Raw genomic sequence first — 13,351 nt, 5'->3', positions numbered from 1 at the left:
GTTTTAAGTTTTTTTTTTTTTTTTTTTTTTTGCGTTAGGGCCTGTGTGTGTGCCAGAGAGAGAGAGAGAGAGAGACAGAAAGAGACAGAGATAGTGAGAGGGAAAATGAGAAATCAGTCCCCAGGGGGTTGGCCACACTGCAGACCCTTCTCCTCCGCTCTCCTCCTGGGATCTTTAGCATGTATGCCCCAGATCGCTTGGGCCCGGTGTGATATTCAAGCCACCAAGTCCAGGACTTAAGCCGCAGTCGGCTACGTGGGAGTCCAGTGATGGTGTAACTGCTATGGCATCTGCTAGCCCCGAGGTGGGTACTTCTTAGTGCCCACTTTGCAGAGCAGTAGACCATGGCCTAGAGATGAGGTTAAGTGACTCAACCAAGGCCTCGAAGTTGCTGGGTGGGATCCCATGCTCTCGGAGTGACCTGAGCTCTGCTAGCTGTTGTGTCCCGGAGTCTGTGGAGGTGGCTATGGACTGCCCTGGGCAATCCTCTCTCCCTCACCCATATCCACTGCAGCTAGCGGTGTGTGTGCAGATACCAGCCTGTAGGTGTGGGTGGGATCCCTGCCCTGGGACTTTAGGGCCCCGGATTCATTTGTATTGGGTCATCAGAAAAGTCATGGATTTTTGCATAGAAAAAATTCTGTCATGGCTTTTCCAACGACCCAATAGGGTTTGAGGTCAATACCCTTGGCTTGAATCTTGGTGTTGGCACCTGTTCTCTTACCCTTATGACCTAGGGTAAATTACTTCTCTGAGCCTGTTTCTGGGACGTTATGAGAGTTAGATAGAAAGGTGCAAATAAAGCATCAGGGTCCATAAATGTTGGGGCCTCCCTTCCTTTCTGGGAAAGCCTTCGACTTGGAGCCAAGGATGGGAGTCAGCCCTGAGGGCGAGGACAGGGAGGTGGTTGGATTTTCAGGCACGGGAGGAAAAAGATCTCCGTTTGGCCCTAGGATGAAGGGGCACCTTCTGCATCATCATCGATACACTGGAGACATTTGTGCACCGGGCTGGTGTGAGCCTCCCTGCACCTCCATTCCGGGAACTCGGGGTACCAGCGCCCTCAGAGAAAGGCCGAGCCGACCTGAGGAGTTTGGACACTCCCGCAGGAGGAGACCCTGCAGGAGGACTGCTGGGCACGTGCTTGGTGTTTCAGATGAGTTTGCAGGCATCCTAGTTTGCTTTCCCAAGCCCTTTGCTGACGATAAAATTTTAGTCTGGCGAGTTTTTAGGGTGCATCCAAATGGCACAGTCACGTGCTTAGTGGAGAGCAGCCTGCGTCACTCACAATAAAAAACACGGGCCGGGGGCGGGGGGGGGGCACGGTAGTGGTGCAGCCAGAGCGATGTGGGCAGGGCCTGTGCACACATTTCAGGACCTCCCTGTTCATGCCACTCCTGCGTGTCTGTGCCCATGATCCGGGCCAGCTGAAGCAGGGTGCATTGTGGCATGGAGACCCTATTGGGGGTGCTTGTGTGTTGGCTTTCTCACTCATAGAGGAAATAGGCTTTAAAAAAATACATGAAAGAATAAAGTTGCATTTGTCCTGGACCTGGCAGGTCCATTTCTAGGAGTGTGCTCCACAGGCCCACTTATCCCGGGCCCAAGGCCTCACGCGTGGACGATGTCTGTTGCTGCATCGTTTATGATGCCAAGAGACCCAAACAACCTCAGTGTTCGCTGATAGAGCATATATAAATGATGGATATCCCCCAAAGAAATACTATGTAGCTATTTAAAAAATGAGACTGGACTCATCACTAAGATTTAAATTAAAAACCATGACTGCAGGGGACCAGCAGTTAGTGTAATGGCTATGTCGCTAGACTCCCATGTGGTCGACTGAGGTTCGCGTCCTGGACCTGGTGGCTTAGACTCACGCTTGGCGCGTGTGCGTGCGTGCCCAGGATCCCGAGAGAATGAAGGAGACGGGATTGCGGCGTGGCCATCCCCCCTGGGGGGGGTGATTTCTCGCTTTCTGTGTCTCTCTGTTCTGTCTGTCTGGCGAGCACACGTGCCCTATAGCAAAAACCTCTCAAAAAACAAACAAAAAAAAAAAAGAAAGAAAAAACAAAAAACCATGGCTGCAGCACATTGGGTGCTATAGGGATGGTTCGGGAAGGATTCTTAAGAAACTGGTAACGGTGGTGGGAACCAGCAGTTAGCGTAATGGCTATGTCGCTGGTCTCCCACGTAGTTGACTGCGGTTCACGTCCTGGACCTGGTGGTTTAAAACTCACGCCGGGCACGTGTGCGTGCGTGCCCAAGATCCCGAGAGGAGAATGGAGGAGAAGGGATTGTGGCGTGACCGTCCCCCCTGGGGGGGGTGATTTCTCGCTTTCTGTCTCTATGTCTCTCTCTGTCTGTCTGGCGAGCGCACGTGCCCTATAGTGAGAAAAAAAAAAAAAAAAAGAAACTGGTAACGGTGGTCACTCTTGGGGATTAGGGGGCCTGGGGTGGGAGGGAGACTTCCTTCTGATTGTACCTCCTCTGTATTGCTTGATTTTTGAGAGACTCCGGAGTACAGTGGGTATTAAGTGAGCACAGACTCAGGAGCCCATGGCTGCATTCGAACCCTGGCTGTTCCTAGGTGTGTGCTCTTGGGCAAGTTACCTAACTGCCCCGGATGAATACGTGGTGCTTTGTGAAGTGCTTAGAATAACATGTGCGATGCCGTAGGTGCTACGTGAACGTTCACTGTTAGGAATACTGCCACTCACATGCATTCCGTGTCGTTTGCTAAGCCAGTTAATAGAAACAGAGGCTTAGGAATGGAAAGGAAACGGGTAGCTGGCCTGTTTGTGGTGGGGCAGATTAGCCTGGAGGGCTCAGTGCCCCTTGCACGGTGCAGTCTGGCAGGATGGCCCCCACTCAGAATCAGCTAGGTTGGCTCCAGGCCCCAGGAAGTCCAGCAGAGGCACCAACCTGCAGCTTACATGAGGTGCCATGGTGTGGTGGCATGGTGCCACCTAGGGCCAGGAGAAGCTCTGCCCCAGCTCTGAGCATTTGGGATTCTGCCCCATCTTATGCCGCCTGCCTCTCCGCACCCCTCTGCTTCCTTACCCTCTTGTGCCAGCCTGCATGGCCAGGGGCCGGCTGATTTTTGAGACTCCAGAGTACAGTGGGCATTAAGTGAGCACAGACTCAGGGGCAGGACAGGGAGAGATAGAGAGAGAATGGCCTTTAGCAGAGCCACAGGAGGGGACTGGTGGGCCTGGGCAGACCTGAGGGAGCATGTGGTTCCTGGGTCTCTGGGAGGAGGAAGTGGCCTGCCCATACGTGACGGTTTAGGTGTGGCCCAGCTTCAGCAACATGGGGCCCAAGGGTGATGCTGGTCTCTGGGGCTGCAGCTTCACCTGGAAGCCAGAGGGGTCAGGAGGGAAGTCTAGCTGGACCCAGCAGGCTCTGTGGGCCCTTGGCACTGGGCTGTAGGAGGCTTGGTTGGCATAGGAGGGGTTGCTGGAAGATGAGGGTTCGGGTTGTCCAGCTGCTGGTTTTTCTACAGGTTAATGATTTATGATGGGCGGAGGCTGGGCCCTTCCGGGACTTCCCTGGGCCCAGGAATTGCAGGGAAGGCGTGAGAGAGCTGCTGGCCGGAGTCACAGTTGGGAGCCGGTGACTGCTCTCTGCGTCGAAACTTTAGCCCTGAGCCCCACCTAACTTGAGTTCTGGCCTTCTTTTCACAGGCGAGCGGCTGGGACAGTGCTGGCCTGAGCTGGACCTTGTCTGATGGCTTCCTCCAACCCTCCACAGCCTGCTGTAGGTACGGTACTCTGCCTCTGCTTGTCCCACCTCAAAGGGGGTTGTGGGGCCAGCTGGGACACCAGCTTTGGGGCCAGTGGCCCTGCTCTGCTGGCTGTCAGCCCGTGTCCCCCACCCCTGCCCCAGTTCCCTGTCTACAAAGTGGAAACCATTTCTTCCTCTCAGAGTAGGCTCTTGGCAAGGGCTGATTCTTTACCTGCCTCCCAGAAGCCCTGGCGGGATGAAGGTGGGGTCCAGGGATCGTGCACACATGAGACTGAAGGTTGTAAGTTGAGGGGAACTGAGTCTGAGGGGATGTGTCAGGCCATAGTCTGGATCATCAAGCAGTCATAGAAAAAAGGAAAGACTTAGGAAAACGCAGAGGAGGGCCAGCTGGTGGCATGGGGTTGAGGTGGCCAGATCCCGCACGGGTTTAAGTACCAGATCTGGAGGCTTGAGAAACAATGCTCGGCCTGTGTGCGTGCACGCCCCGGATCCCGAGTGGAGAGTGGAGGACAGTAGATTATGGCATGGCCACTTCCCTGGAGATGCTTGCTCACCTCCCTCCCCATCTCTCTGTCTCTCCTGTGAGCTCACTCACTCTCTAGCAGATTTAAAAAACAAAAACAAAACAAACAAACAAAAAAACAGAATAAAAGTATGTATTTACACTAACAAAATTATGCATTGTTTATCTGAAATTCAAGTGGTGGCCTATGTTTGGTCCTGGAGAAGGGCCTCGGATACTCTGCAGGTGGAATCCAGGTGCTGCTCTGGAGGGACCACACCCAAGGCTGTTCCACCCTGGCCCCCACTTCCTGCCTTGACCTCTTTGAGGGAGGCCGGGTAGGAGAGTGGTCATGAGCGAGGACTTTATCACCGGCCCAGTTAGAGTGTGGATGCTGACCCTGACTCTTACTCCGTGGGCTCAGTTCTGTGACTTGGTGTCTCTGTGGCAAAGTTTCATCATCAGTGTGCATGGGGATAATCATGACACCCTCCCGCAAGGTTGTGGTTGTTGCCAGGTTTATATCTCTGTAAGGTGTGGGTGCGGTAATCACTCAGTAGGTGGGGGCTGTCACTGTCATGCAGGGCGCTGGTGGGCTGGGCTGGCTGGGTGCACTGTCTCTGAACCCTGGGTAGAGCCAGATGACATCTTCCTCGCTGAGCCTCAGTGTTCTCTCAAGGGTGGCGGATCGGTACTGTGAACCTGCCTTTTCCACAGCAGATGGCAGCTTCCCAGGCTTGCCTGCCTCCCGGACTCTCGTGTCTTTGCTCTCTCAAGGACCAATATCAAAGGTGCCAGTGATCAGCCCCAGTTGTGCCACCTGTGCTGATGGTTAGGAAGGGCTTGGTGGAGCTCTCAGTTTCCCTGGGTCCAGCCTTCTCAGCTTCCTTCTGATAAGGAGCATGTCTGAGTGCCTGGAGGGTGGACCGCCTGCCCGGAGGGAGCCCTGGGGACAGGCACCGCTGCCGATTAACATGGCGACCTGGGGTCCCATGCCGTGGGCACCTGTTCCTTTCTCCTACAGGGCCAAACATGGGACGTGTCAACAAAAAATGTTATATGGTCATGTCGATTCTGTTCTGCAGAGCAGATGTTTGACAAACGTGCATCGTCCCTGCTGGGTCTGATACTCTTGGCCAGTGTCAGGTGGTTGGTCCTGGGTCTGTGCCATGTTCTGATTCTCTGAGCACTTCCCATTGTCTTACCAAATAAAATCCAAGCTTCTGAGTAGGGGATCCCCTAAACACCTTGTCAGGCATCTTGCAACCCCTCTACCTCTGCCCACGTACCTCTTCAGCCCCGCTAGGTCACATGCTGTCTGTTTTCTGCTTCCACTATTGTCTCCCTGCCCTAATCTGCACCTGTCAGTTCTTTCCTCATCCTTCAAGGCTGTGTCAATGGTGGCTGGTGCCCGAGCCTCTCATGAGGCCCTGGTGAGCGTCTGCCTAGTCCCCTCTCTTGGCACTGTCTCAGTCCCTTCGTTTGATGTCCTCTCCCCATGTCTGCCTGCCTTGCCCTGCAGGGAACTCCCGGCCTGCCAGGAGCTGTTCACAGAGTGAGTTAGATAGAATAGCTGAGCCATTTCTACTCTTTTTTGGGGGGTGGGGTGTGGAAGGGGTATTTTTTTTTGAACCTATGTCTTCCATGGTGGTGGGAACAAGGGGTGAAGAGCACCCCCGACAGAGCCCCCATGCTATGCTCTTCCCCAGCCCCAGGTCACAGGCACACACGTGCCCTGCATGTTCAGGGAGCTGTCCAGATACGAACCCGGAACCTGCCCATGGGGTCAGCCTCGCAGAGCTTTACATGACTGCTGTACCACTGTCCTGCCCTGTTTACACTCGTGAAGGGGCAGGGTACAGGGGGGACCCGAATCCATGGACACAGCCTAGGGACAGGATAGTCTGGGGCTGGGCAGGGCTGTGAGCAGGAGGGACTGCCCATCCCACCCAGGGCCGGGACTGGGTGATGACTGGTGATGATAATAATGATACTGACGATGTAGATAGTGACAATAATAAATGAATCACATTTCACGTTTGGTGAGCACATTTCTGGCACCAGGTGCTCTCTGTGTGTTAATTCATTCCATCCTCCCAGCCACCCTGCAAGGTAGTAATTATGCTGTTATTGCTGTCATTTTACAGATCAGGAAACTGAAGGTTAGAGGGGCCAGATAATTGGACATACATCTAGTGCCTGGGAGAACAGGCGAGCGCATTGAACCAGGGGATCTGACCAGAAAACTGTATTCCCTCTGGAGACACCACCCATGTGCAGAGAAGCCCCAGCTTCACTCCTCCCAGCAGATTCCACTGGCCAAAGACAGGCCGCTGGGGGTAGGCGAGCCTGTAAATCACGATGAGCCTGTAAATGGTAACCCGGAAATAGTGGGTAGGGATTTATGGTCATTTATTACAGTTTTTAAGACCACAGTCTGTAGGGGCCAGAGGTGGTATAGTGGTTATGGCTCTGGACTCTACTTGACTGCAGTTCGAGTCCCGGACCTGGCAGCTTGAAAATCACCCAGACACGTGTGCATGTGTGCCCCAGATCCCAGGAGGAGAATGGAGGAGAAGGGATTGCAGTGTGACCATACCCCCAAGGGGTGATTTCTTACTTTCCCTCTCACTGTCTCTCTCTGGCAAGCACATGTGCCCTATGGCAAAAATTCAAAACAAAACAAAACAAACCAAAGCAACAACCACAGTCTGTAAACCCGATGGTACGTGTGTGTGTGTGTGTTTTCTACAAGTGCTCACGATGTGCCTGCTGTGTGCTAGGCATCGTACTGGGTGCTGGTGAATAGAGCAGACACAAACAGCTGCTCTCGTGAAGCCTGTAGTCTAGCAGAGAGCCAGAGTGAAATGAAGACAGTACGTGCTCCGTGCTGGTAAGGCCGCAGAGAGGAACAAAGAAGGGAGAGCCAATAGCGAGCCTCAGGATACCTGTCCGGCAGTCTCTGAGAGGTGGCGCAGAGTACAGGCTTTAGGAGGCCAGAGTGGAAGAGCGCTGTAGGCTCCGAGTGCAAGTGCAAAGGTATGAGGAGGCTCAGCAAGGCTCAGCAAGGAGGGCCAGAGTAGCTGGGTGGGGGGAGCCAGGGGCGAGCAGGAGAGTCTGTGTGCATGTGTGTACAACACACACACACCAAGTGTTCACATGCATAGGCATGTGTATATGTGCACAGTGCACGCTTGTATTTACTGATATATGTATACATGCATGTAATACATGTAAGTGTATATGTGTACATATGTGTATTTGTATGTGTGTATGTATTTTACATGTATATTAGGTTTTCTGAGAAGCATTTTTCCTGAAAAGGGGAAGGATGTATTTTTCTCTTTTTCTATGCAAAAATGCCTCACGACTTTCCAGACAACCCAGTCTATAAAACTGGAACAGGAATGTTTCACTACCAGAATTACACTAACTATGATTTTAGTACTATTATAATACTAGAAAATATCTGAAATGAGCAATTCAAACACAAAATACCATGCGAATTGGGACTCCCTTAGTTGGTTTTATGAGCCACCACGGGTTGAGAGCTGTGACTTGAGGACCGTGAGTCCAGCTTCCCATGCAGTCCGTGTTTCTGTCATTAGGTTGTTGTCACAGGTAGTGTGTCTGATGGCCAGGCCGCTTCTGGGGTGGGCGGGGCCTAGCAGAACAGGCAGGAGTGAGACAGAGCTGGCTCATAGTTTGCCTCTCCCTTAGAGCCCCGTCACGGTAGGTAGCACCCCTTTGTCCCCCATCTCCACTGAACAGAGTAGGGGTTGTGAGGACTCAAAAGAAGCTGCTTGAGACATAGCTCAGGCTCTTGAGATTGTCTGTCCACACCTGGGGAAGGAGCCAGGCCCACAGAGGCCAGAGGGATCTGGCCTGCCGGTGCTGCCCTGTGGGATCCCGAGCCCCACGAGCAGCTGGGTCTCCACCTCGAGGGCTCCACCTGGGCATGTGCCCCTGGAGACTGCCCACCCTGCTATCCAGCTGCTGAGGACAGGGTTTCTGAGTTCAGTATGCATACAGCTAAAATCTTCTGCTCTGGGAACCTCTGGGTCCTGTGAGGAAACTGGGTTTTTCTGGTTGGAATCAGAAACGCCCACCTCTCTGTCCATCTCTCTGTTCTGTCCATCTTCCCATCCCCGTTCACTCGCCCGTCTGTCGTTTATTGAGCTCCTACTGGCTAGGTCTGTCATCATGGACTGGTCCGTCCTGTCCTGAAGACCCCAAGGCTGGGAGGGGCCATAATTATAGCAGGTGCCCTCGTCATAACCCTGCTGCACACGGGCCTGTGCCGAGGGCCGCGCCCACCCCCGCAGTCCTCAACTGGCTGTGGTTTTGCCCCCTGGCCCGGGGACATTTGGCAATGTCTGGAGACACTTCTGGTTGTCACGCCAGGACTGTGTCACCGGTCTGTAGCGAGCAGAGGCCAGGGATGCTGCTGACATCCAGCTGCACAGGATAGCCCCACCACTAAGAAGCCTCTGGCCCCAAGTGTGAACAGTGCTAAGAAACCCTCCCCTTCATCCACCCTCCCTGTGGCTGTTCGCATCAGCCTTAGGAGAAGGTGCTGCTTTTATTCCTTCTTGGAGGTGGAAACCAAGATACTGAGAGGTGGAGGGACCTGCTCAAAACCACTCAGCCAGCAGGGAGCCCAGACAGGCCATCTGGGCCCAGAGCTCAGGCCCAAAGCTGGTGGCAGGAGCCAGGAGAGGACTTCTCTGGGTGGCTTGATTGAGGGATGGTCAGGTTTGCAAACCTTTAGAAACTGCCCCTTGACTTTCGAGTGGGTTTGCACGAGGTAAGGGATGGACTTAGTGAACTTCTGAGGTTCTGCCCTGCCTCGGATTCTAGGCCAGTCTACTAGACTTTCTTCTAGGAAGAGAACCAGGGAACCTCCACTTGCTGAAATAGCCAGAAAGGTGAGGGCCTTTATGTTCTTTAGGACAGAGATGTCATTGCTCCCTAGCTTAACAAAGGCTGCTGACCCTCACTAGGCCAGGCAGATCCGAAAGTCAAGGGGGCAGACAGGTGGGGCATCTGCTCTTAGGGATCGGACTCGTGGTGGTGGGGAGTGCAAATGCGTACAGAATAAATCATTACATATTGTCCGAGGAACGAGCAAAGAACACACATGAGGCGCCAGGACAGTGGAGCGGAGGCAGCATCCCGTTATCAGGGTAGTCAGGGAGCGTCTCTGCCCGAATTGAACTTTGAAGGATGAGGAGGACAGGAGGATGTGGCCAGGAAGGAGTTCTCCCAGGAAGGAGAAGCAGGAGTGAGGCCTGGCTGGCCCTGGCCACTGCCAGCTGTGTCCTCGGATCTGCAGTCTGGCTGCCTTCAAGCCCCAGATGCTCCCCGGCCGCTGGCCGCTCTGCTTCACGCCAACACACATTCCAAATAAGTGCAGCATGCGGGACATGCCTGGCTGCTCCCATTCACACACACACACACACACACACACACACACACACACAGTACACACATAGACACACAGCACACACACAAATACGGGGATGCCTGGCTCCGCTCATTCACACACACACACACACACACACACACACACACACACACAGTACACACACAGACACACAGCACACACACAAATACACGGGAAGGTGGTACACGTGCCTAAGTGCATGTGCACAGGTGCGTTTAAGATGCCCTCCTGCTGACAAACAGGAAGCTAGAAAATGAGATGTTCTTATGTTCTCTGGGAACCTGCTCCCTCTTTCTGCAGCCACCGCTGAGAGACCGAACCCAGCCCCCCACCCCCAGCACACAGCCTCAGGGGCATGCTGGGGCTGGCTGGCCTGAGTGTGACTTCAGTGTCTGAGAACGGCTCTGGTGCCCTCACTCAGACCCGGCCGGAGCCCACCAGGCCATCTCTCCCTTGACCAAACCTCAGAGACCCTGCAGCCTGGCTAACTCCTCCTCTCTTCTAGGAGATCAGCTGGTTCCCAGAGCCCCAGGCCCCTCCCCCGAGGCAGATGACGACCCAGGAGAGGCCTTTGAGTTTGACGACAGTGATGATGAAGAGGACACCAGCACAGGCCTGGGCGGTCCCAGTCTTGCTCCTGAGGGGGACACAGACCCCCCGCTGATCCACTTTGACTCCGCCCTTGCCACGGGTAAGGTGTTTGTGGGAATCTCAGGTCTTCTGGGGATACAGAGAGCTGGGCGGAAGCTGCAGGCTTCCAGGGATGCCTGGTGGCCTCTTTGCTGTCCCCAGAAAGCAGGAAGGGAAAAACCACTGGGAAGAAGCTGCGTTCCACTGCTCCCCTTGGGAATGGGAAATTCCTAGCATTCTTGCAACATCTGGCGCCCTTGGGCACATTGTACATGGAAGCGATTGGCCTGGGTTATGCTTTGGAGACGGTTGCTGCTAGAGCTTGAGTCTCTGAAGTCCTCCAGGCAGCTTCTCCCAGAGAATCTCGCCCCAGCTGAGAAGCTGTGTCCCTGGGCCCCTCTCCAGTCTGCCATGGGGAGCTGGCAGCCCTGGGGTATGGGAGGGCCCTGATAAGGCTGGTGTTAAATGGCAGCTTCTGGGCTCTTAGATTCTGTCATCTGGGAGGGAATCAGGACTGGACTAGCCAGAACTTCCTGCAGGCTTGGGGACAGCAGGCTCCTTGAGGAGCTGGGGGTGGGGGCGGGCCCAGGCAGACAGGCCAGCTGGCTCTGGTTAGACCCAGGCTGTGGGCCATAGGGGTGGGGGCAGGGACGGTGCAGGTAGGACAGGTCAGGAGGCTTCGCCACTGAGCCGTGGTGGGGCAAGTGAGGCGGGGAGCCTGGCAGGCACCAGGCTGCCCTCTTCCCCGGCACCCTAGGAGGCTGGGAAAGGGGGCGGGAATAGGCCGAGTCTGAGTCCAGCCTCTGGCCTGACAGGCTGTCCATCTGCTCTCCTCCATAGACCCAGACCCAGCTGCCGCACCGCCCCAGACAGAGTAAGTGGATCTCGCTCCTTTGCTTTGGCGACCCAGCAGGGGTGAGGAAAGAGGGTGGAGCTGAGACTGAGAGGGCTCTGGACTTGCCTCCTGCTAGGGACGCAGGCATTTCATGAAGACCCTGTGTCTGGGGAAAAGGTCAGTCCCTAAAACTTGTTCCTTCTAGCTTTCTTCTGCTTAGAAGCCAGAAGTAGCCGGAAACAGGCCTGGCCCTACACCCCGCCTCTGGCTCTTGTGCGGTTCAGGAAGAGCCTTAGGAGACCGATACTGTCCGAGCCAGTCTGTTGGGACAAAGATAGGGACAGTGAAGCACCACTGCCGTGGCTGTAGTTGCGAGCCGAGTGACTGTCTGTGTGCAGCAGGGCTGGCCCTGCTGTTGTCATGTGCCCTGCCAGTAGCATTTCCATGTCTGTGACCCCCGATAGGGGCTCTGCCCTTTTGCACCTGGGAGCCTGGCAGAGGCAGGGCGGCGGCCTCATGCTTAAGAGCCTGGATGCTGCGTTGACGGTTGCCCCTACTACTGCAGGTCGTGTAAGGCACAATCTCTCTGGGTTTGGCTTTTTCATCTGTGAAATGGGCCATTGGGTAAGAAGCGTAGCCTGACTGTAGGCATCTAATCAGGCAATTCCTTTTTTTTTTATTAGAAAAGAAATTGGCGGGGGGGACCAGCAGTTGGTGTAATGGCTATGTCACTGGACTCCCATGTAGTCGACTGTGGTTTGAGTCCCAGACCTGGTGGCTTAAACTCACACCGGGTGCATGTGCGTGCGTGCCCAAGATCCCAAGAGAGGAGAATGGAGGAGAAGGGATTGTGGGTGTGGCCATCCCCCTTGGGGGATGACTTCTCGCTTTCTATCTCTCTGTCTCTCTCTGTTTTTCTGGTGAGCGCACTCGCCCTATAGCAAAAACCCCTCCCCCCCAAAACAAAAATAAAAGAAGAAAAGAAAAAAGAAAGAAAAAAAAGGAAAAGAAGTTGGTAGTGTCTTTACTGGCTACTTCAGACTTTCCCCCTTGTCATTCATTTTCCCTCAACAATACCGTACAGCTATTTACATAGAATTACACTGGATTAAGTACTTAAAATAATCTGGAAGGCAGGGCTGGGTTTGTGCATTTGGGACCTGGGGTGATGGAAGCTGAGGCCTCTTGGGATGGGGGTGCTAGAGCCTTCTCTCCTAAGCAGTGGTGGTTTAAGCCGAGTTAACAGCCAGGACCTCTGGGCTCCAAATTGAATCCTGGCTCCCCTGGTTGGGAGGAGGGGTGAGCGAGTGAGGGGCTAATTCTCATAGGCAACACCCAGCGGGAGGTCTCTGAGTGCAGGCCTCTGGGAGGAAGGAGCCCTTGCACCTGCTCATTTGCTGTTGGACAGGGTAGACCCTGGGGTGGGGGCGCTGCTGCCTGGCTTGTCACTGGGTAATTAAAGTCAGACTCAGGCCAACCTCTCCTCCCCATTAGGGACTGACATGAATCAGCAGGTTTGTCTTGCACCTGGGCTGGGGCAGTCGGGGGTGGGGGGGTTGATGATGCTGTCCAGGGTGGTCTGGGAATGAAGCTGCAGAGAAACAGTCTGGCGGGGCTGCAGACAGGCCAAGTGGGACACTGAGTGGAGAGGGGCTGGGGGCCAGGGTCAGGGGAGAGCTGGATGAGGTCTGGGCAGGGCCAGGGACAGGGAGCGGCGGGCAAGTGCACCCCCACCTGGGTCTGGTGCACTCGATCTTTCAGGCCAGCCTCCTGGAGACCCCCAGGTCCCTAACCTGGGAGTTGGGAACACTGGAGCTCAGTCCCTCCCTGCCCACTTTCCTCCTACCATGGCCCAGTGGCCCTGCTGTGTCCCAGGGACCTGGCTCCTGGGCGTAGCCTGATGACGCTGTACCCAGGTTGTGTGTCGGGCTGGCTCTGGGCACCATGCTGAGGCCAACGAAGCCAGCTGCCCCCAGGGCGGCTGTGTACTGTCGTGTTTTCATCATTCCAGGGGTAGGATGGCTCAGAGTGGGCCAGGTACTTCTTGGTGGGGACAGGGGCCCAGGCTCCATCTTTAGCCCTCTGCCTGCCACCCTGTGGCACCATCGCCCTCTCTGCGCTCACCTGGAGTTACCCCTGTGTCCCCTGACACCACCTCCTGGAGGCCCAGGGGCGCGAGCTTGGCGGTTCA

At 54.9% G+C, this 13,351-nt stretch overlaps 1 protein-coding gene across 10 annotated transcripts in view; it reads left to right on the top strand.

Annotated features, from left to right (window-relative positions):
* ARHGEF10L (Rho guanine nucleotide exchange factor 10 like) overlaps positions 1–13,351 on the top strand; it is a 178,935-nt gene that overhangs the window by 56,147 nt on the left and 109,437 nt on the right. For 3 of the 10 annotated variants that reach the window (XM_006145224.2, XM_014586547.2, XM_027770608.1), the window contains exons 2-4: positions 3,687–3,763; positions 10,201–10,386; positions 11,166–11,199. In XM_006145224.2, coding sequence (XP_006145286.1) covers positions 3,730–3,763; positions 10,201–10,386; positions 11,166–11,199 — 254 coding nt within the window. In that variant the 5' untranslated portion in view covers positions 3,687–3,729. Of the gene's footprint in view, positions 1–3,586; positions 3,764–6,434; positions 6,589–10,200; positions 10,387–11,165; positions 11,200–13,351 lie in introns of those variants that run through there. The other 7 variants (XM_027770609.1, XM_014586548.2, XM_027770611.1 and 4 more) reach the window with 5 other exon arrangements.

This window comes from Tupaia chinensis, unplaced genomic scaffold (genome assembly GCF_000334495.1).
Source record: "Tupaia chinensis unplaced genomic scaffold, TupChi_1.0 Scaffold000146_1, whole genome shotgun sequence".
Classification (NCBI taxonomy): domain Eukaryota; kingdom Metazoa; phylum Chordata; class Mammalia; order Scandentia; family Tupaiidae; genus Tupaia; species Tupaia belangeri.
Note: the sequence above shows the minus strand (reverse complement) of the source record. Positions and strands in the feature narration are given on the sequence as shown.